Source organism: Ictalurus furcatus, chromosome 14 (genome assembly GCF_023375685.1).
Source record: "Ictalurus furcatus strain D&B chromosome 14, Billie_1.0, whole genome shotgun sequence".
NCBI lineage: Eukaryota > Metazoa > Chordata > Actinopteri > Siluriformes > Ictaluridae > Ictalurus > Ictalurus furcatus.
The window spans coordinates 7,919,049-7,943,253 of NC_071268.1; the positions used below are offsets into that span (position 1 = coordinate 7,919,049).

Genomic DNA, 24,205 nt, shown 5'->3' on the forward strand with positions numbered 1-24,205 from the left:
CAGAGCATGATCCCCTCCCTTCGGTGACTTGGCCGCAGGCCAGTATTCCAGCATGATAACGACCCCAAACACACCTCCAAGACGACCACTGCCTTGCTAAAGAAGCTGAGGGTGAAGGTAATGGACTGGCCAAGCATGTCTCCAGGCCTAAACCCTATTGAGCATCTGTGGGGCATCCACAAACGGATGGTGGAGGAGCACAAGGTCTCTAACATCCACCAGCTCCGTGATGTCATCATGGAGAGGTGGAAGAGGACTCCAGTGGCAACCTGTGAAGCTCTGGTGAACTCCATGCCCAAGAGGGTTAAGGCAGTGCTGGAAAATAATGGTGGCCACACAAAATAGTGACAGTTTGGGCCCAATTTGGACATTTTTACTTAGGGGTGTACTCACTTTTGTTGCCAGTGGTTTAGACATTAATGGCTGTGTGTTGAGTTATTTTGAGGGGACAGTAAATTTACACTGTTACACAAGCTGTACACTCACTACTTTACATTGTAGCAAAGTGTCATTTCTTCAGTGTTGTCACATGAAAGGATATAATCAAATATTTACAAAAATGTGAGGGGTGTACTCACTTTTGTGACATACTGTATATATATATATATATATATATATATATATATATATATATATATATATATATATATATATATGTTGATCCAAAATCTTTTCCTCACTCTTTAACACTGGGAATAATAAGTCACTTTTATATCAGATAGTTTATGATTTTTAGTTAATAGTTAGCTATTATGATATCAATAACCATGATCAGAGTTAGTATAATTTTAACTGTAGTTATAACTCCTAGGTGAAGCTGAAGGTTTATTAGTATTCAGCAAGCTAGATCTTGATGATTTGGAGGAGGGGGTGTATGAGCAAATATACTAAATATAATAATGTGTTAGTAATAGAAGGAAATGACATTTTATCTCATAAAACCTTTGTTTTTCTCCTGCTGCAGTAAGCCTCCAGTACTTTCATAATGTCACATTTATTTCATAATGACACTTTTATGTCATAAAGGCACTTTTCATAATGTCACATTTCATATAATGATGTTCATTTAATGTCACATTTCATACTGGCATTTATTTCATAATGATGTATTTAATAATGTCACATTTATTTCATAATGACATTTATTTCATAATGACGTATTTAATAATGTCACATTTCATATAATGATATTCATTTAATAATGTCACATTTCATAATGACATTTATTTCATAATGACGTATTTAATACAGTCACATTTCATATAATGATATTCATTTAATAATGTCACATTTCATAATGACATTTATTTCATGTCACATTTCACATTATTTATTTCATAATGTCACATTTCATGATATTTATTTCATAAAGACATTTATTTCATGTCACATTTCATAATGATGTATTTCATAATGTCACCTTTCATAATGACGTATTTCCAATGTCACATTTATTTCATAATGTCAGCCGAACGGTGCGTATATACAGTGGTTTACGGTAACCAACCAACACTCATCTCTCTTAGTTAAAAGGTACAGTAGACACTGTGGAAGTTGACATGCACACGTTCCTATTAATAACTACAAATAACATCTTTTCCTCCTTCTGGAAAAACTGTCTCGTTCTTATTATCCTCTAATTTACAGTAATGTATAGAATGCATCAAAGGTAATGTATTAGGTAGCTCTTCTCTGTTGATCTTTAATCTGAAATTCAAAACACAATGAAAGAAGGAAATGCTCTGATGTAATTCGGCAGAAACTGCAATATGTTTGCGCATGCGAGCGTGCGTGCGTGCGTGCGTTCTCGGGGGGGCCCGTGTGCGTATATACGAGGTTTTACGGTAACAAAGGGTCGGGGAGAAAAACTCCCCTCCACTGGTTCAGTTAAAATGTAGCCACTACGGAAGTTCACGTGCACACTTTCTTATTAATGACAGTAAGTAACGTGTTTTACCTCCAGCCTAGGATTCAACACAATTCAATTATTATTTTAAAATGTAAATACAATATTGTCCTAGCAAACATACCAGTTCTATAAATGTATTATAGAACAGTCAAATATAATAAACGGTGTATTAATGTCTATTCTGTTGTGTTGTTTTTAATTATTATTATTTTAAATAAACAAAATGCTTTGACAGAAACAGGAATAGCTCAGGAGACAAAATGGAAGATTTGTGCAAATATGACGTTTGCATAATAACAGAGTCAGTTGTATTGTTGTTGATAGTAATAAATATCCCAAACTGTATAAGTTATTCATTAATAGCTTCCTGCTCACCTTCAGCCTCCAGCACTCCTGCTGTTCAGAGAGTCATGGCGTCTCTGGACTATGATGAAGTGACCGCGTTTCTGGGGGAATGGGGGCCGTTTCAGCTCAGCATCTTCCTCCTGCTCAGCCTCAGCATTGTGCCGAACGGATACGCGGGCATGGCCATGGTCTTCCTCGCTGACACGCCGGACTTCCACTGCAGGGCGCCGCAAGCGAACACCAGCGACTGCGCGCAGCCTGTGAACGGCAGCAGCGAGCCGTGTGTGAGCGGGTGGGAGTACAGCACCGAGCGCTATCACAACACTATAGTCACTGAGGTAACACACACACACTCACACACACTCTCTTTCTCTCTCTCTCTCTCTCTCACACACACACACTCTCTCTCTCTCTCTCTCTCTCTCTCTCTCTCTCTCTCTCTCTCACACACACACACACTCACACACACTCTCTTTCTCTCTCTCTCTCTCTCTGTCTCACACACACACTCTCTCTCTCTCTCTCTCTCTCTCTCTCACACACACACACTCTCTCTCTCTCTCACACACACTCTCTCTCTCTCTCTCTCTCTCTCACACACACACTCTCTTTCTCTCTCTCCCTCTCTCTCTCTCTCTCTCTCTCACACACACACTCACTCACTCTCTCTCTCTCTCACACACACACACACCTGTTGAATATTTTGACATATAGCCTAGGGCTGGGCGATAAGATACTCTTATGAATAAATGACCCCTTTCATAAATCACCCTTATTTTGAACCCTTTCAAGCATAAATTCTTATTACAACATATCCAGATTCTTTAGATCAGGAGTGTCCAATCTTATCCGGAAAGGGCCAGTGTGTGTGCAGGTTTTCATTCCAATCAAGCAGAAGCCACACCTGAGTCTGTTGAAAGCCAGGATCGACTAATTAAACATGTAGAATCAGGTGTGAATCCTGCTTGGTTGGAATGAAAACCTGCACTCATACTTCTATGCGTAGAAGGGTAATTACATTACTTATTATTATTATTATTATTATTATTACAAAATCACTGGTTGCACCTAATGTGAAACATTTTGTATTTTAATCTTTAAAACTGCTAAATAAATTTTAATAAATATATACTCTTTTTTAATGTTAAATATATTTTGCACTTTTGAAAATAAAATAAATATACATTAATCAACATCAATAAACATACATTATGTAAATTTATTACAATGAGTAAAGATTTTTTAATGCAACACTGCTGTATTGTGATACACATTAAGTATCTATCTATCTATCTATCTATCTATCTATCTATCTATCTATCTCTCAAAAAAAGAAGAAGCTCTTCTTCACGATAATTTTGTAAAATCCAAATAAGCTTTACATATCTTTATTGGAAAGATCTGTTTAAACAATGTTTTTGATGTTTGTTAAGTAAACCATAAACAATTACTGCACATGCACTTTACAGGCAGTTTACAGGCGGTAGGTAATATTAACCCTCATCCTACCAACATATTTAACATACAAGGACTACCGACTGGGGTCCCTGGGGGACCCCAAGAATAAACTGCTGCAATAAACAACCATCATAGCAAAATGTTAACTTATTTCTTATTAAATCATTATTAGTTATGTAATTAATGTTATCTGAAAAGAAAAAAAAAACATTATTATTATTTTAGGAAAGTTACAGTTAATTTGCATATTGTGTCAAATGAAAATATATACTTTTCTTTAATAGAAATTGCTGCTTTTATACCAAGTACAATCCACATTAGTACTTAAAAGCGTATTCACCATCCTTTGATTCAGGTATCATTTAGTTTTCAGTCATTTCAAGTAAACATTATTTGTGTTCTATTTATATGGCGAAACCAACCGGGTTCTTTTTGAACCCAACATAAAATAATTGAAGAAGTAACCTCATAGTCTTTCAAACGTCAACATTTTTGTCTTTCAGTACAAACGTAGATAGAGACCTTGGTCTCAGTATGACCCCCTGTCAAAATAAATCTTGAATAAATGTAATTCAAATTGAGATTTTTCAATTTGTATATATTGTGAAATGAATGGTGTTTACATGGAATTATGAACACCACACACTACAGGCAGTTATAGTACACGATTTGGCTCATTGGGCACACAGGACATTCCTGTCTGTTTCGGGAGCAAAGGCTACACCTTTTTCGAGTAGATTTTCCAGCCGATCGTTGGACGTCCACAGCAGCAAGTGGAGTTTTGTTCACTCCCATGATGGTCATTGCTGCTCGGATTGGGGCTTGGACCATGGCAGTATCAGCTCTCCTCTTCATGTGTGGCATGACCAGGGCATGCCCCAGCTGTCTCAGGTAGATCCGGCGATGTCGGCCATGTTCTGAAAAGTTCCAATCTGGGAAGTTCCCCATCCAGATGATGAAGGGATCTGTGTCTGTCTCCTTCAAAATGACTGACAGTGCCCCTACCCCCTCTGATAGTTTGTGATACTTTAAATTATGACCTATGGGAAACATGAACTCAATAAATAGTTCCATTTATTAAAACTGCGTGGGCGGAATTGAGTGCTTTTGACTGGGGTCCTCCAGGACGCCAATACATTGATGTTCTTTAAAAGCACTAATTAAAACAGAAACAATGATATGAAGTCATCAGGAACAAATTGATTGACAAAGTCATGAAAAAAATGGAATGATAGAACAAAGCACCTGTGAGATATGATAAAAAGTACACCTCAGGGGTCTGCGGGTACCTCAGTCGGTGGGATGAGTGTTAAGGTCACAGTTACAATAACTTAGGACACTAAAGAGACCTTTCTACTGACTTGGAAAAACACCAGAAGAAAGACGTCTAGAGTTCCTGCTCACCTGCGTGAACATGCCATAGGCCTGCTGTAGGGAGGCATGAGGACTGCAGATGTGTTCAGAGCAATAAACTGCAATGTCTATAATGTAAGACGCCTAAGACAGTGCTACAGGGAGACAGGAAGGACAGCTGATCGTCCTTGCAGTGGAAAATAACATATAACCGTGTGTCCCCCCCCGAACGTGATCGAGAACTAGCAAATGCGTTGGTGGAAGAGTGGAGAAACATCTCACAGCAAGAACTGACAAATCTGGTGCAGTCCATGAGGATAAGATGCACTGTAGTACTTAAATCAGCTGGAGGCTACACCACATACTGACTGTTACTTTTAATATTGACCCCCCTTTGTTCAGGGACTCATTATTCCATTTCTGTTAGTCAAATGTCTGTGAAACTTGTTCAGTTTATATCTCAGTTGTTGAACGTTTTGATTTTAATACAAATATTTAAACATGTCAAGAAATTTGCTGGAAATAAAAGCAGATGAATGTGGGAGGACGTTTTTTTTTTTTTTTGTATATATAGTAACAGTAACAATATATTACTTATAAAATTAAGGCCCATAATGAGCCATATAATATAAAAGAATAGAATAGAACAATAAAATTGGTTATATGAATTATAGTTAATATTTTGGTAAGTATATTTATATATTTTATAATGTAATGCATTGGAAGTCACGGCAAAATCCCCAATGTTTAATTAACATTGATTTTTGTATGTCCAGGTCTAAAAAGATAATAATAATAATAATAATAATAAATGTGCACCAATCCTATCTTACCAGTCACATGAACATGCTGATTGTGTCCATGACCAAAAAGTTTGCTTGTGGTCTCATCTAAAAACAACACCCAAATCCAATAGTTCTAACGACACTCGCATTTTGTGAGATGCTCTCAGGAAGGTCATTTTGAAACCCTTCCAAGCTGTTATGAAAGTGGTGCTTAAAAGTTTATTTTGAAATTTGACAACCATAAGAATCTGCTGAACTGTTCAATCTTTGAGTTCTTTCCCCTCCTTCTCCCTCCTCCTCAGTGTGTCCATGGGTCCAATTCCTGATAATGATTATGGTCCTAACTGTGCTTAATGGTATTATTAACTGCATATGGAATTTGTTATATCTATTACCTGATTTGCGATGGTTAACATCCATCTCTCTTTGGTTTTAACCATTTGAACGGATGACAAGAGATTTCACACGTGTGCAACTTTATATTTTAAACCAGGAAAAAGTTTCTAGAGCATAACAATTTTTTTTTTTGCATTTATTTAGACTGTTCCTTAGGGGTATCAATAATATTGGAACATATATATTTGAGAGACAACACTATTATATTATAATATATTATAATATAATATATAATATTATATTATATTTATTTAGAGATGATATATATATATATATATATATATATATATATATAGTGCTTCTTAAAGTTTTTTTCTTTTTCAAATAAACAAACTCTCTGTTGTAAGGTATACAGTACTGTGAAAAAGTATCGCGATTGATTTCTTCTGTTTTTGTGTATATCTCGTACTAAATTGTTTCAGAAATTAAAGCAAAATCTAAGATAAAACAAAGGCAACCTGAGTAAACACAAAATACAGCAAAAACAAAAAGTTATCCAATAAGAACTGCGTCTGTGTGAAAATGTATTTGCCCCCGTAGTTACTCATTCCCCAAATCTATGAAACTGTATTCATAATAGGGTTCAGCTGGACTAGACACAACCAGGCCTGATTACGGCAAACCCTGTTCAATCAAATCAACACTTAAATAGAACTTTTTCAACAGCATGAAGTTGTTTAAAAGGTCTTACCCAGTAACACACTATGGCAAAGTTGAAAGAAATTCCAGAAATGATGAGGAAGAAGGTGATTGAAATACATCAGTCTGGGAAGGGTTACAAAGCTATTTCAAAGGCTCTGTGACTCCAACGGACCACAGCGAGAGCCGTTATCTCCAAATGGAAAAACTCAGCACAGTAGTGAACCTTCCCAGAAGTGGACGACCTTCCAAATTTCCTCCAAGAGCACAACAACTACTCATCCAGGAAGTCACAAAAGAGCCAAGGACAACATCAAAGCACCTACAGGCCTCTCTTGCATCAATAAAGGTCACTGTTCATGACTCTCAGAAAGACACTGGGCAAAAAATGGCATTGATGTGGTGAGGTGAAAACCACTGCTAACCCAGAAGAACATTAAGACTCATCTGAATTTTCCTAAAACACCCCCCTTGATGATCCTCAAACCTTTTGGGAGAATGTTCTGTGGACAAACACAGAAGAAATTAGGACGGGGAAAATACCTTTTCACGGCACTGTGTAGTTTGTGTTATGTTTATATTACTAAATAAAAATAAATAAAAAGGCACATGGCAAAAGAAAACCATATGTAGGAATTGCGTTTAAACTACAGACTACTACATGTTCGATCATTCATTTAGAACATCTCCTTTACCAATACTCAGCGTAGCATCAGTTATAAGAGCCTACTACCTACTTCTTTCCACAAAATAGACACTCCCCCCCCCCCCAAAGTGAATTAGTGAAAGCATGCTATTGAATGGTTGAGGATTACAAGCCTTTTCAGTCGCTATCACGCACCCTAAGCCACCGAGCCATCTGTATACTTATTTGTCACCAGGTTTAATCCGATAATTGCAGGTGAGAAGTCAATGCACATTCGACAAGAATTCAAGTAGACCCAGTATAAGAAATGTGCTCAGTTGCTGCATTTATTGGAGTGTTTTTACTATTCGAATGAACATGTTGTGCAGAGCGGTGACCTTGGAAGCATCATTTCACAATCACCTTGTGAAATTTTGTTGGCCATAAACTTTACATGCGATTACAGCATTTCGAGAAGCAGGGAGGGGAGAGCACCAAGAAGTAAACCTTTGCTGCTCTTTCCCTCACATACTCTACATTGTTTTAGACACACCAGAAGGCATGAAGCCTCATTCACAACATCATACAGACAAACTGCACAAACATTCCAACCGCAGAAACACATGCACACCTGTACTAGTCTTAGTTACTAGTAGTTGCAAAAGACATATTATTTATCCTCAAACAATAAATATAAAACAATACCAAAGAAGGTGTCCTGATATCAGAATAACACCAGGAAACCACAACCCCAGGAAACAGAGTGCTTCCTTCCAAAAATATCGCGTTTTTATAAGATTACTTGATATCAGCATTGTGTTAATACAGTTGCAATCCAAATTATTCAACCCCCCCATTGCAAATCAGGTTTCTTGTCAGAATTTACAGACTTCCAGCTGTTTGCGATGAACAAATCAAACAAAGTGATTGAAATATTCCAACACAACGACTGCTTCAAGTGGTTTCCTCAAATTCAGCTGAAAATGCATCTTATAATGATTTCTCCAGTTTTAAAATTATTCAACCCCTTCATGGCAAGCATCTTTAGTACTTAGTAGACACCCTTTTGCTGTTGTGACCTGCTGCAAACGAGATGCAGAGCTTCTGGCAGCGTTCCTGAGGAATCTTAACCCATTCCTCATGAGCAATGGCCCCCGGTTCAGTAATATTCTTGAGTTTGCGTGCTGCAACCGCCTTCTTCAAATCCCACCAGAGATCTTCTATGGGGTTCAAGTCATCGCTCCAGAGAACAGAATCCAAAACTTCCGTGGCTTATTTATATGATTTTGAGCTGACTTTTCGTCTGTGTTTAGTACGCTCCTTGCTGTGTTCACTGAAACCACAGTGGTTGTTGCCACCAAGTCTTGCTGCAGGTCTTTTGCAGTCACTGTCAAAAGAGTTCTCAGAAATCTAGTTGCAGCCGTTGATGGATTCCTTTTTCTGCCCCGTCCAGGTATTTCATGCATTTCTGCCCCTAGCCAGTTCAGGTATTTCATGTATTTCTACCCCTAGCCAGTTCAGGTATTTCATGTGTTCTAGCTCAAGCACACCTGATGCAACTAATGAAGCCCTTGATTAGACAACACCTGTTGTGCACATTTGTGCTGTTGAGAGGGATTCTATTCAGGGGGTTGAATAATTTTGAGACTGGAGAAATCATTAGAAATTGCAATTTTCAGTTGAATTTGGGGAAACCACTTGAAGCATTCGTTGTGTTGAACTATTTCAATTGCTTTTCTTAAAATATCTTAAACTAAGCTGACTAGAAACCTTTTATTAGAAATGTTCACTAGAAGATTGTACATAAGCGCAAGTAAGAAAAAGTTCTGACAGCTTTCAATGTTAAAATGGTGGCACCTAGGGTTGATGCAAAGTGTAATTACAGTGTCATTTTAGTCATACTGAGCCTTTTCTTTCTTAATTTAATGTTCCCACTGTCATTTTGCCTTCACATTGTTTGTAAAAACAACCAATTGTGCTAGGTAGCTAAACTGTTAGCCTCAGTCATTACTTAGTTTAAGCTCCTTGTACATGTTTTATAGTTGCCTATATATTTACATTAGTAAAGCTGATTTTCTAGGAAAAAATCTTATAATAGCTAAATTATCTGCTAATATAAAACAATTTCAAGCTTGAAATGAGTAAAAATGTCTAGAAATAGGCGTCTGAGAAATAAGCCTATAGTTCTCATTATGAGAAATACTGTATTAGATAAAGTTGCCTAAGATATTTTCACTTGCTTGGCTATCATTTGTTGTAGGTATCAGTCTATATTTTGTTTTATTGATAAGTGATGATCAGCAGGCTCCGATTACATCCCGCACACACATTTGGAATTAGATGGAGTAACTAGAGATCGCTATCTGCTGAATAAATTATGCGAATGAGATTTGTCTGGAGATAATGTTTTAAAACTGAGCCTGAATGGCTGACGGCATGTTTCTGTGTTTATCCTCACAGTGGGACCTGGTTTGCGGAGATGCCTGGAAGGTTCCCTTTACGCTGTCCATCTTCTTCGTGGGAGTCCTGAGTGGGTCATTCATATCCGGAGAATTGTCTGACAGGTACAGAGAGATAAGAAATAACAAGGTTGTAATTATAACGTACAGGACATGGGAGGTGTGTTGAGAACTCACAGTATAAAAAAAAACACCACAGGGCAAATTCAAAGAGTAGGCAAAGTCAGGCAAAGGTGAAATATGATAATAGCAGACATGGATCAAAGGCTCAGCTTACACAGACAATGATATTGGCAAGGCTTCGCAAAGACGATGAGTTAACACGTACTTTAAGGCTTTGTTCAAGTCATAACGCGGAAAAACGCCCTCTTAAGTAAGAATTTCTACTCAGAACATCACAAAGGTGTCCTCAACCCCGAGATCAGCACGTGACATCAAGTCAACATGGCTGCTCACAATGTCAACAGTAAACAAAGTGGCACTTCTATACTTTTCAATGAGTTTACTAGACTTGTACTAGAATTTGCTTTAGATCAACCAATATACAGATATATTCGCTTGTTAAATCTATAACACTGACTATACAGAACACTGTTTTGTAGAGGTAAATATACTCACTCATTACAGTTAGCTCACTAGCTTGTGGCTAACAAAAAAACACGGACATGGAGGTGGCCATGTTTTTTTCCCAGTTTGTAGTTCAAACGCACTGAGGTCGAAAACAGTCGAACGCAGAATAAATAAGCAACGAACAGGAAATGAGTGATAACTGAGGAAGAGTCCTTAGTGTTCGATGGACGGGGCCCTCTGTTGGCATAGCGGTGAATTGTCACTGGCTGACGCGACAGTAATGCTTTTTACCAAGACACGGGAGGTGCTATTTTTGGGATAAAATGTAGTATTGATCACCATGTTAACATTGTTTTTCACAAATCAGAAGTTGTAAAGATGCATAATAAGCAGAAATGCCTTTGAAAAACTCATAGAACAACATGCCTAGTCAAATATTCACTCCATTTACACCTGCCCCCTTTAAATTGATTTAAGTACTGGATGCAAGGATGAAGTCTGATTTTTCTAGTTACACATTAAAGGAATACTATGCAGGAGAACAGCTCAGTGACAATTTAACAACTGCCCTTAAACTTGTATTATAATTAACTTTTGAGTGCACAGGTTTTCTTCTTTTCTTAGCCTCTCTTTTTTTCTCTCTCGTTAGATTAATAAACAAACATTTGACTGTTAGAAAGCGCTGACACTGGAGGCAAAAAAGCATCTCATTACAGAAAGTTTTACACATTATTATTTTTTCTTAAATCTGTTTTCTTAAATCTGCGACAACTAATTGATAAAATCGATAATAATCGATTATGAAAATCGCTGTCAACGAATCTCATTATCGATTAGTTGGCCTGCGTGCGGCACGTTTACTCGTTACTTTACTTCTGTTCCGAAAACACGCATCCGAGAGTAAATACTAAAGTTGCGTCCCAAATGACATACGATACACTTACACTATGCACTGTGTACTCTGCCGTCTAGTGCAGTGTTGCCGCGGACCCCCTAGTGGTCAGTGGTGTAATTGAAGGAGGTCTGGAGGAAAGTTTTAAAAATGCTTAAATAATATTATATTTTTTGTTAAATGTATCAAAACATATTCAAATTAGATGTTTTAAAATTCATCAATTTGTCAATTTGGTTATTCGGGTACATTCACACATATCATGTTAGCTGAGCTGACTATCGTTCATTGATGGATTTATGTCAAATTTATTTACAAATGAAATGATCATTTGCAAAAAGTGTCGCATTGATGGATAAAATAAACAACAGATAATTTAGAGAGTAAAATTAAATGTAAAAAAATAAAATATTGAAATGTTTCGATTAAATTTTAAATGTCCAATGTTAATATTATTAATGTTAAATATTAATAAAATAAAGCAACATATATAGAAATGACTGTTTAATATATAGACTATAATTGTTGTGTAGTGAGGGGGTCCTTGTGGATTGTTCGAAATATGCTAGGGGTCCAGAGCTCACAAAAGGATGAGAACCACTGGTCTAGTGTATGAATTTTAGAAAGGTAATATCGTCTCAAATGGAACACATTAGTTTTTTACTAACCGGAAGTATAACCCGCTTCCTAGTCAGTGGCGTATGACGTCATACGCGCGTAATGTGATGCCACTAGCTGTAGCAGACACCTAGAGTCACTGACAATGACTTTCTTCAGTTTACTGTTTATGTCAATGTTACCTTTTATTCCCAACATGACCTCAGTCACCATCAGACAGAGCCGAAATCCTCAAGTGACTGAGGAAGAAAGTGTTTGACCTCCAAGCCTTTTAAGGCAGGGGCATTTTATATTAAACACCCTGAAGATCAGAGATTATAAAGCGGAGTTTGTGTAGCACTGAAGCACGACAGTGATGCACGAACACAAACTTAGGTTTGTATCCAAAATGCTCTACTGTGTGTAAGGGGCAGGGGAAACTGGTGCGAGTTGCTTAAAAGGTTTAGTTTAATTTAAGTTTCTTGTCATTTATTATATCTTGTCGTTTATTATAACGGAAGTGATCTGTTAGTAACGAGGCCACGTTGCTCCTCACTCGCAGTGGGAGCCAAAGTAAGATCTGCTATGTCTAATTGAAACACTAAGATTAAAAGTAAAACAATATGCCTAAAAGCAGTGAGTAACAGAAACCATAATGTGCAGTCGAAGGGAGTTTTTATTATTAATTTAGGACTGTAGTTTAATTCAGTGCTTTTTGTGCATCCATAAAAAGTAATGCATAAATACTATTTTTTAATAAAAATATAATATATATATATATTATGGTGTGTGTCTGTGTGTATTGGGTTCTTTTCAGTCTTATATAAGTTGACAAACAGTTGTGTGAATTTTAGTCTGAAGTTTATATTTGTAACACTCAGTTTGTGGATTTTATTTTAAATAAACGAAAAAATGGTACTGAAAGTTTATCCGATTAATCGAAAAATCATCGGCCAACTAATCGATTATGAAAACAATCGTTAGTTGCAGCCCTGGTATATACTACAGAAACGGAAGCTTGTGTTTTAATATAAACTGCTTTGTTATTTGCTCTGTTATTGCCTGGGGATCTGCTGTTATAGAAAATGAATCAACGCCTTCTAACCAATCAGAGAATTCCACAGCACTGCGGTATAATGCATATTAGTTTATTTGTCTATGAAGGAACAAATAAGAAGAAGGATTTTCTAGTTTCATAACATATTTAGTAGGTCAGTAACAAAAATGTGTCACCCATTACAATCTCTCATGCTTTTGAGCGTAATGATGATGAGATCAGGCTTTCAGGCATTTAAATAGTCTCTATTACTATATTAACATTCCTTGAGAGACTGATTAATATACTGCAGTCAAAGCAGGTTTCTGAGCAGGTTTATGTCTTTGTCTTCATGCAGGTTTGGACGTAAGACAATCCTGTTTGCAACCATGGCCACTCAGCTGGTGTGCAGTCTGCTCCAGGTCGCCTCAGTGAACTGGGAGATGTTTATCATTTTCTTCTGTCTTACTGGCTTTGGCCAGAACTCCAACTACATGGCAGCCTTTGTGTTAGGCAGGTGGAGATACAATAATGTTGTCCTTCACTTTTTTTCCCTTTTTTTTTTCTTAGCCCAAATATAGTCGATGAGTTAAGACATGGTTGGTTTGTAATCTTTGCTTTCTAAATGTTCTACAGTAGCCACGAGTCTTACAACTCATGGCAGTCTATGTCAGCCACAATATTTTTCTTTGTAAACATCTGCCTCAAATCACGTCCAGTTCGTCAATGATACACAGGCTTGCTGTGTTTTAGGACACAGTGTAACTTATTGTACTCTAGAAACCTGAGCAAAACTGCACAGTGTAGCTGATTGCTGTAACAGTGGACGACCACAATGACATTTTGTGCTTGTGCAATTTGTTCTCTTTCAACTACAACATCCTGTAACAGCTAAAACTAAAGAAACAAACTTCAGATACCATCGACGTCTTGGCTAATTGACTACATTTTGAGTAAAATCGTGCAAATTTGATATTAAAAAAAGATGTGCAGTGTATTAGCTGGGGAACTGATGAACATTTAAAGAAATCGTTCAGCCAAAAATAAATAAAATTTCTCTTTAGCACAGATTACACCAAATTTAGAAACATTAACCGTTTTAAATTAGTGAATGTCCTCTTATAAAACTAATCCAGCTCACATAGTGCTACACTTTAGTTTTCCTCTTACTTCCTAATCTATAGCTTACTAACTGATGATGAAAATGTGAGAGACGTTAAATATAAGGACAGATTTCTATGATTTCTGTCCTGGATTGTCCTTCAGTCATTAAACCCCTTAAACTATAAGATTTCCCTAGATTAGAAATACCTCATACTTTCAGATTATGTTCACGAATCAGTGTCCTGAACAATGATCTAGACACTCAGATGAAAACAAACATGGCTGACAACCGTTCAGCTCGACCGTCATTTGTTCTCAGACTTTCACGTCAATGTATTTTAAGAATGTTATTTTGACCTCGATGGGATGTTTTCTTACGAGGGGTCCAAGCACCACGAGACCATGTGTCGTCATAGGGAATTTTGTTTTCTCATTTGGGTTATTATTTACAGATTGAAATCAGGGTAGCCAGAACTGGAGCATAAGTGGATGTGAGGGGTTATGTTTGGATTCTGTACATCAGCACACCACATAGTCTGGGGCAATAATTTCTTGAGGCCAGCCTAACGAACCCAATCTGGCTGGCCCAGGGTGCTTCAGTCTGTCTCCTTTGAGGTTCATTATGTACAGTGCTGTGAAAAAAGTCTTTGCCCCATCCTGATTTCTTCTGTTTTTGTATATATCTCATACTAAATCATTTTAGATCTTCAAACGAGTAAAGACACAATACAGTATTTATTTATTTATTTATTTATTTATTTATTTATTAGTGAAGCAAAAAAAAAAAAAATCCAACACCTATCACCCATGTGAAAAACTAATTGTCCCCTTAAACTTAAAATCGGGTTGTGCCACATTTAGCAGCAACAACTGCAACCAAACCCTTCCGATAACTGGAGATCAGTGTTTCACAGCACTGTGGTAGAATCTTGGCCCACTCTTCTTTGCAGAATTGCTTTAGTTCAACCACACTGGAGGGTTTTCAAGCATGAACTGCCCGTTTAAGGTCCTTCCACGGCATGTTAACTGATTCAAGTCAAGGCTTTGACTAGGCCACTCCAGAACTTTAATTTAGCTTTTTCTGAGCCATACAAAGGTGGATTTACTCCTATGCTTTGGATCATTATCTTGCTGCATAATCCGGTTGCACTTGAATTTCAATTTACTTTAGGATTTTCTGGTAGAGAGCACAGTTCATATTTCCCTCAATTATTGCAAGGTGCCCAGGCCCTGAAGCATCAAAGCATCCCCACACCGTCACACTTCCACCACCATGCTTGACCGTAGGTGTAATGATCTTTTTGTGGAATTCTCTGTTTGGTTTACGCCAGATGTAACGGGACCACTGTCTTCTAAACATTTCCACTTTCGACTCATCAATCCACAGAACATTCTCCCAAAAGGTTTGAGGATCATCAAGGTGTGATTTGTCAAAATTCAGATGAGCCTTAATGTTCTTCTAGGTTAGCAGTGGTTTTCACCTCGCCACTCTTCCATTTTTGCCCAGTGTGTTTCTGATAGTGGAGTCATGAACAGTGACCTTTATTGATGCAAGAGAGGCCTGTAGGTCCTTTGATGTTGTCCTTGGCTTCCTGGATGAGTAGTTGGTGCTCTTGGAGGAATTTTTTAAGGACGGCCACTTCTGGGAAGGTTCACTACTGTGCCGAGTTGAAATAGCTTTGTAACCCTTCCCAGACTGATGTTTTTCAATCACCTTCTTCTTCATCATTTCTAGAATTTCTTTCAATTTTGCCATAGTGTGTTACTGGGTAAGACCTTTTAACCAACTTCATGCTGTTGAAAAAGTTCTATTTAAGTGTTGATGTGATTGAACAGGGTTTGCAGTAGTCAGGCCTGGTTGTGTCTAGTCCAGCTGAACCCTATTATGAATACAGTTTCATAGATTTGGGGAATGAGTAACTACGGGGCCAAATACATTTTCACACAGGTCCAATTGTTATTGGATAATTTTTTACTATACTATATATTGTGTGTTTACTCAGGTAGCCTTTGTGTTATGTTATATTTGGTTTGAAGATCTAAAACTATTTAGTATGAGATACACACAGAACAGAAGAAATCAGGATGGGGGCAAATACTTTTTTTCACAGCACAGTACATGTTAGCTTACAACCGAGACTTAATGACCTTCTTTTTTTTTTTTTTTTTTTTTTTAAAAAACAAAAGGATAGTTTGGAACTAGACAGTGATATTGTGGGAGTGAATCTGCTCTGATAGTGAGGTGGGCAAATCCAAGGTCAAATGTAACTAATCTACCTCGTCCTGTTTTTTCGTTCAGTTTCTCTTCGTTTCCATCATGTTAAGACTTTCATTCTTTTTTGTGTGTGTGTGTGTGTGTGTGACTTTCTCTCAGGCTCGGAGCTGCTGGGGAAGAATTTGCGTCTGGCTTTCTCTGTGCTGGGTGTGTGCGTGTTTTACGCAGTGGGTTACGCTCTCCTTCCCTTATTTGCCTATTATTTGAGGAGTTGGAGGATCCTGCTCACAGCACTGTCACTGCCTGCACTACTCTATATCCCCCTCTGGTGGTAAGGCTACAGCAGTGCCACAGCAGCATTTCTCATGATCCTATGATTGCTGCTTGTAACTCTTAAAAAACTAACATAAAAAAACTGACCTTGTGATTAATTACACACACTTTTCTCAGTTTATTAGCTTACCTATATCTGTGATTTCCATTCATTTTCATATTTGCTTAATCGATCCAACTGAAGTCATTATTTGTCAATTACTTTAGGATTAATCTGTAAATTATTTATGTGTTGGGTCTCGTAGAACTAAGTTGCTTTGGGCTGAGGAGTTTTTGCGAATCCTGGATATTCTGCAGCATCGAATATTACATGCGGTTTCTAAAAGCAAGCTGTGTTATGGATACACACTATGCTCATAACATTCAAAGAAGAGAGTTTTATGGAAGCATTGCAACTTCACCCCTCCTGTCTTGTGTGTTATCTGCTCTCTTGTTTCCACACCGTAAGGTTTATTCCAGAGTCTCCGCGCTGGCTGCTGTCTAAAGGCCGTGTCCAGGAAGCAGAGGATATCATCAGAGCAGCAGCGAGGAAAAATGGTATCACTCCACCGGAGGTTATATTCAAGGATTCAGAACTGATTAAATCTGAGGTGTAGTCAGGATTGTGCGCTCATCTTTAAAACATTTGGCTATGATTAACGTTAATGCAGATGCTGATGTATTTTTTCCGTGTGTGTGTGTGTGTGCTGTATCTAAAGTCTGAAAGTGGGGTCTCTTACACATACATGGACCTGATCAGGACTCAGAAGATGAGGAGTTTGACTCTGCTGAACAGTGTTGTATGGTAAAATCATCATCGATTCCATTACAGTTTAAAGCAAGAAGTCATACACCCTACATGTCTGTTGGCCAACTATAATTTGATATTATTTTATTTAATTTTAGGAGTTATAGTGTTATTACTACTATTACTGCTATAGCTGCAGTTGTTCACAGTGAATGTTTTTTTTTTTCTCAGGTTCACCACCACCATCAGCTACTTTGGCCTGTGTCTGAGCACTCCGAACATGAACGGAGACCCGTATCTGAACTGCCTGTTCTCAGCTCTGACCGAGGTGGCGGCGTACGTGCTGACGTGGCTCCTGATCAAGGTGGTGCCGAGGCGAGCGCTCATTACAGGTCCACTGCTGAGCGGTGGCCTCGTCCTGCTGCTTATCCCCGCCGTCCCTCCAGGTGAGAGCCATTCGATCAACCCACTCTCAGCCTTCAACAGCAGCTAGGAAAAATCCAGCACGTTTGCCTCCTATCAATAAAATTAATTACACGATAGTATTTTTTTCAATGAATTCATCACAATTTAGACATTGGCTAGAATTGACTCATTGTATAGATGATTCTATCGTAATGAAGCTGCTTCTGATACTGGTTACCGGTAACATGAATAGATTTTTATTTTTAAATCCTTTTCCGAGAGCATCTTTCTACATATTGATGTAGAAACATGTAGTAAACACCATCCCACTCCCATTGAAATATTTGCACATTCCTGCATTGACATTGTTGCATTTTTTGATGCTACTGTATTATAAAAAATATCGTATCTAATTTATTGTCATTATATACACTTTATATACACTTTACCTGGCTGCTACCACTGTAACTGCTATGTCCTTATTTGGTATAAGCTAATTTACTGAATACTCAGTCATAGCATGTGATGTTTACATTTATACCATTTTTAAATTATATTGTTACTCCTTCGCACCTATCTGTTGCACTATGTGTTATATCAGATACTTCCAGACTAAAACTGCGTACTGTTCGGTGCTACACTGTCACTGTGCCTATTGTCCTGCTTTGGTAGTTACTGTATTGTCCTGCATTGTTAGCGCACGTCTGCACGTGCACTTTATGTAGAATGTTTGTAGATCTTATTTAGTTCCGTGTCGTCTCATGTGGTTAGTGTGTTGTTTTATGTGGCACCGTGGTCCTAGAGGAACGTTGTTTTATTTCACTGTGTACTGTACCAGCTGTATATGGTTGAAATGACACTAAAACCACTTGAACTTGAGCTTAAATTGTCAAAGTTGGTTCTGCTGTTGTGCTAGAGTTGTTGTTCAGTGACTGTTATTTACATGGCTACGGTGTTAAAGCAAATGTATTTTTGGTAGCTACTACCACTGATATGAATAATGTTAGTTCATGTCTTTGGTCATATTGTGCATGATTTATTTTCTATCTAAGTTATCATAACGTTCTAATCTCTTAGAGTTTCAGTAAAATGACCCTAAAAGGCCTATCCATATTTTCTTATAATTATCATATCACATATCCAGCAAGCTACAAAATGTATATTTCTATGTATTTTCCTACAGTATCTCACAAAAGTGAGTACACCCCTCACATTTTTGTAAATTTTTGATTATTACTTTTAATGTGACAACACTGAAGAAATGACACGTTGCTACAATGTAAAGTAGTGAGTGTACAGCTTGTGTAACAGTGTAAATTTGCTGTCCCCTCAAAATAACTCAACACACAGCTGAGGTTGAAGGTGACCCTATTGAGCATCTGTGGGGCATCCTCAAACAGACAGTGGAGGAGCACAAGGTCTCTAACATCCACCAGCTCCGTGATGTCGTCATGGAGGAGTGGAAGAGGACTCCAGTGGCAACCTGTGAAGCTCTGGTGAACTCCATGCCCAAGAGGGTTAAGGCAGTGCTGGAAAATAATGGTGGCCACACAAAATATTGACACTTTGGGCCCAATTTGGACATTTTCACTTAGGGGTGTACTCACTTTTGTTGCCAGCGGTTTAGACATTAATGGCTGTGTGTTGAGTTATTTTGAGGGGACAGCAAATTTACACTGTTACACAAGCTGTACACTCACTACTTTACATTGTAGCAAAGTGTCATTTCTTCAGTGTTGTCACATTAAAAGATATAATCAAATATTTACAAAAATGTGAGGGGTGTACTCACTTTTGTGAGATACTGTATATATATTCATAATTGAAACCTTTGGGGGAAGAAGCTTCTCTTGAGAAAAGACTCTCATTGGATTTTGGAACATATAGACAGGACATGGAAGCTCCTATTGGTTCAAATGAGGTGTCATTCAATACGTCACAGCCCGGGGGCCATTTTGGAATCTACCGATAAAGGAGTTTCACTTGCGAGTTGAACCAATAATGAGTCATACGTCTTCATTGGTCACATATACATATGCCCAGTGAAATTCTTTTCTTCGCATACCCCAGCATGTTAGGAAGTTGGGGTCAGAGCGCAGGGTCAGCTATGATACAGCACCCCTGGACAGAGAGGGTTAAAGGCCTTGCTCAAGGGCCCAACAGTGGCAACTTGGCAGTGCTGGAGCTTGAACCCCCAACCTACCGGTCAGTAACCCAGAGCCTTAACCACCAAGCCACCACTGCCCCACTCATAAGGAGAAATAAGCAGGTTAAGGAGGTGGTCTTCTGAGATAATTTGGAATGACTCAGCAGCAGTGCATGGGGATTTACTGATGTAAAATGTGTTTTGGACTAAATATTTTTGCATAATTGGATCGTTTGGATCTTTGCCAGTGTAACAAAACTGTTTTTGTCGGGATGTTATGGATCAGTGGAGTGCTATGAGGCTTCAAGGGTGAGTTGCCTCCGTTTGGTGTTTGTATGCTTGTGGTTTGACAAAGACGTTGATTGTAGCTGCCATTGGGATTGTATCTTTAAACGGTTTATATCAGTCGAATTTCAAGATTCTTAGCTTTCCAACGGTCTATTAGATTCTCATCCATGATGTGGAAGGCAATGTGTTATGTACAGAAAAAAAACACTTTGGGGAATGCTGTTATAGGAAAATAATCAAAGACGGACTGCTTTGCATCAGGATTATCCAACCTCACTGGTTATTCTCCTATAACATCACACCAGGGGTCTCATTTATAAAACATTTATGTGCAAAAATTTTATCTTGAAATGGTAGAATTTGATATGAAAACATACCTAGTTTCTAACCTGACGTCCACACTTTTCCTAGTGGCCATGGAAGTGTACTGCAATAATTCAAATGCACGATTTGGGAGAACTGTGAACTGTACTGATTGATTTATGTCGGAGGTGTCATGTTTCCGTTGTCATAATATCAAATTCTAGGTTGTGCTATAAATCTATCTGCATTACTAACGGAGGTGAAACTCCAACTCGGGCTGTCTTTACACTAGATTACGGCAGCGTGACGGTGGCGCTGGCCATGGTGGGGAAGCTCGGCGTCACGGCAGCTTTCGCCGTCCTCTACATCTCGACGGCGGAGCAGTTCCCCACGGTGGTGCGCGGGATGGGGATGGGAATCTGCAGCATGTGCTCGAAGATCGGCAGCACTATCTCTCCGTTTTTCCCTTACTTCGGTGAGTAGCCTACGTATACCGTACATCCCGCGCACACATATTAACTTTCTATCTGACAGAGCTACAGTGGAGCTTCAGTGGGTGAGTGCTCATTCATAACTCCATACATTTTACCATAGAAATCCTAATGACCTTTAGTGAGTAACCAACAATTTAATCAAATAGTGCTTTCTGACAGATATAAGCCAGTGTTCCGTTAATTTGCTTGCTTTTCTAGATGTGCAGTCATGGGATAGTATGCTCACTGCTCCATTTTTATTGGTTCAATTGAATTTTATCGGTTAATAGACGTCTACTGGAGCAGGTATCATGGTGCCCCATGCTCAGGGGCGGAGCAGCGGACAGAAGAGTTACATGGTTATGTTTTTTTTTTATGCTGAATTGGGCCAGTGTAAAATAATCACTGGTCACCAAGATCTTGTTTTATAGCCGATAATCTGAATGTAATCTAATTTCTGACAAACAAAGGCAAAGTGTAAGTGCAGACAGTGTATCTACAATGTACAGAACCATTGTTTTTGTAAGATATGTTGCAAATCTTGGGAGAGGGAAGTGGGGGATTATGGAGTGGATAATATCCTTACATTAGAAATGTGTGTGCACCATGGTGACCGAATTCCCACCAAAGCTGACAACATTTTTGTTTGAGGTATTTATTGTATTTATTAATGTTATCTTGCCTTACTAAAAACTATGATCACAAGCCACTACTGATGGCAATCCAGCAAATTTGCCATCCAGACAATCAAAAATGGCTGTATTAAAGAAATGCAAATGTTTTTAGACGTTTTTCTATTTTTTTCCTCTGTCTTTAAGCAAGACTTCCTGATTTCACATGAATTGAATTATAATCAGAATATAAAACCCTCTGATTATCCGATTAAGTCTAGTATAATAGAGAAAGAGCTGTGAGGAATCATCGCAGACATTTGATGTTTCAGGTTTTAGCCAATTAAAAACCATGATTGGGCTTTACTTCCTACTGAAAATCATTCTTGTTAGCACTCTGAGCAGATTTTACCTGTAGTAAGTTTATAGTTACATCCCAGTGTAGGTCAAAACTATGAAGGGTTCAATCTCCTTGGTATTTAAATACACAAAAGTCTAAGATTTCAGCTAACCTGACACACAGCACTTAGTGGTTATTTGAGATGTCTTTTCTTGAACAGAAGGAAGCACATTTCACATTCAGCGCACTCACTGTGAGGATCAGGGTTCATGAGGTAATGCATTAGGAGTGTGTATCATTTACATGTCCATCAGTTAATGTATCTGTATGTTGTCATGTGCTCAAAATGCCCTGGCTGCTTAGAGCATTCGTAGCTATAGTATTTATTATCATTTTGGCAGATGCTTATGTTAGAAGTGACATATTACTGAGACCAAATTTAATTCAAGGATGATTATTAAAGGGTTAATGCTTGGTTTATACATTTTTTAAACGTGTTGTATGAGAAATGTCTCACTTTTTTTTTCTATGTTATGATGTAAATTATAACTGGGTTACTAGTTAGATACAAGTTGCTCTACAAAAAATGGTTGTTACTGTTAAGATTGACTTAAAAAAAAACAAAAAAAACAAAGGCAGCGCCAACCAAAATGCAAGAACGTACAATACCAGTCCAACCTTTCGACACACTAGATTACATTCATTCATTTATTCATTTATTCTTTCATTCATCTTCAGTAAGTGCTTTATCCTGAACCTATCACATTGGATCCAGAGCCAATCCCAGAAACACTAGCTGCACGGCACACACTGGATTACAGTTACTTAAAATTCAGTTATTTGCCCAAACAGGTATTGTTTCTTTCTTTCTTTCTTTCTTTCATCAAAGTTTTTATTGGCTTAACAAATTACAACACATGTCCATGGACTATACATTTCAACATTTTAAAATGTCAGCCTAGAGATGAAAGAAGGAAAAAAAATACTGTATAGCATTTCCATCCATCCATCTTCTATACCACTTATCCTTCTTCAGGGTCATGGGGAGCCTATCCCAGGGAGCATTGGGCACAAGGCGGGGTACACCCTGGACAGGGTGCCAATCCATCACAGGGCGCACAATCACATACACACACCCTGGATACTTTGGACTCGCCAATCAGCCTACCATGCATGTCTTTGGACTAGGGGAGGAAACCGGAGTACCCGGAGGAAACCCCCGTAGCACGGGGAGAACATGCAAACTCCACACACACAGGGCCATGGGGGGAATCAAACCCCCGACCGTAGAGGTGTGAGGCAAACGTGCTAACCACTAAGCCACCGTGCGCCCAGTATAGCATTAAAAAAACAAAATCTTTATAAGGGCAGATGTACAGTACAATTCATAAAATGTATTTTTCATTTGCAGCTCAAAGTAGGAAATGTTCTGACCGATTTACAGTCATGAACTCAATCCATATTCGCCCAATTCTTTAGCGATTGAGATATTTCTACTTGTAATTTTAGGAGATAGTGTTATTTTCCTCCATGTTATACATAGAGTTAATCACCTTCAGGAACTGTAGGTGACTCACACTGCAGCCATTTTCTTGTAATTGATTATTTATTTGAGGCTAATATTATTGTAAACATGTATTTATCCTTTGCTGCCTCTAACACATGGAGGTGTGTCACCTAAGTACAAGAAATCTGAATTTAAACACATAATGCTTTAACACACTTACATAGTATTTTTATATATTTATATTACCAAAAACTATGATAGTGGTGTGCGTTTGTTTCTCCAGCATTAACGTACTTATATTCTTCCAGCAATATTCCTCCCAAATCCTATCAATCCATTCCCATTGAAACAAGTGGTTTACATTTACAACCCCAATTCCAAAAAAGTTGGGACGCTGTGTAAAATGTAAATAAATGTAAATAAAAGCAGAATGCAACAATTTGCAAATCTCATAAACCCGTATGTTATTCACAATAGAACATAGAAAACATATCAAATGTTTAAACTGAGTAAATGTACCATTTTAAGAAAAAAAATAAGGTCATTTTGAATTTGATGGACACAACACGTCACAAAAAAGTTGGGACGGGGCAACAAAAGGCTGGAAAAGTAAGTGTTGCTAAAAAGAAACAGCTGGAGGTTAATTGGGAACAGGTCAGTAACATGATTGGGTATAAAAAGAGTTTAGA

At 38.0% G+C, this 24,205-nt stretch overlaps 1 protein-coding gene across 3 annotated transcripts in view; it reads left to right on the forward strand.

Annotated features, from left to right (window-relative positions):
* Positions 1–779: 779 nt before the first annotated feature.
* The window catches only part of slc22a21 (solute carrier family 22 member 21), a 31,304-nt gene continuing 7,878 nt past the window's right edge, over positions 780–24,205 (forward strand). For 2 of the 3 annotated variants that reach the window (XM_053642465.1, XM_053642464.1), the window contains exons 1-8: positions 2,104–2,592; positions 9,971–10,074; positions 13,423–13,577; positions 16,543–16,714; positions 17,165–17,306; positions 17,415–17,500; positions 17,675–17,889; positions 20,878–21,060. In XM_053642465.1, the coding sequence (XP_053498440.1) occupies positions 2,170–2,592; positions 9,971–10,074; positions 13,423–13,577; positions 16,543–16,714; positions 17,165–17,306; positions 17,415–17,500; positions 17,675–17,889; positions 20,878–21,060 (1,480 nt within the window). In that variant the 5' untranslated portion in view covers positions 2,104–2,169. Of the gene's footprint in view, positions 1,940–2,103; positions 2,593–9,970; positions 10,075–13,422; positions 13,578–16,542; positions 16,715–17,164; positions 17,307–17,414; positions 17,501–17,674; positions 17,890–20,877; positions 21,061–24,205 lie in introns of those variants that run through there. The other variant, XM_053642466.1, reaches the window with a different exon arrangement.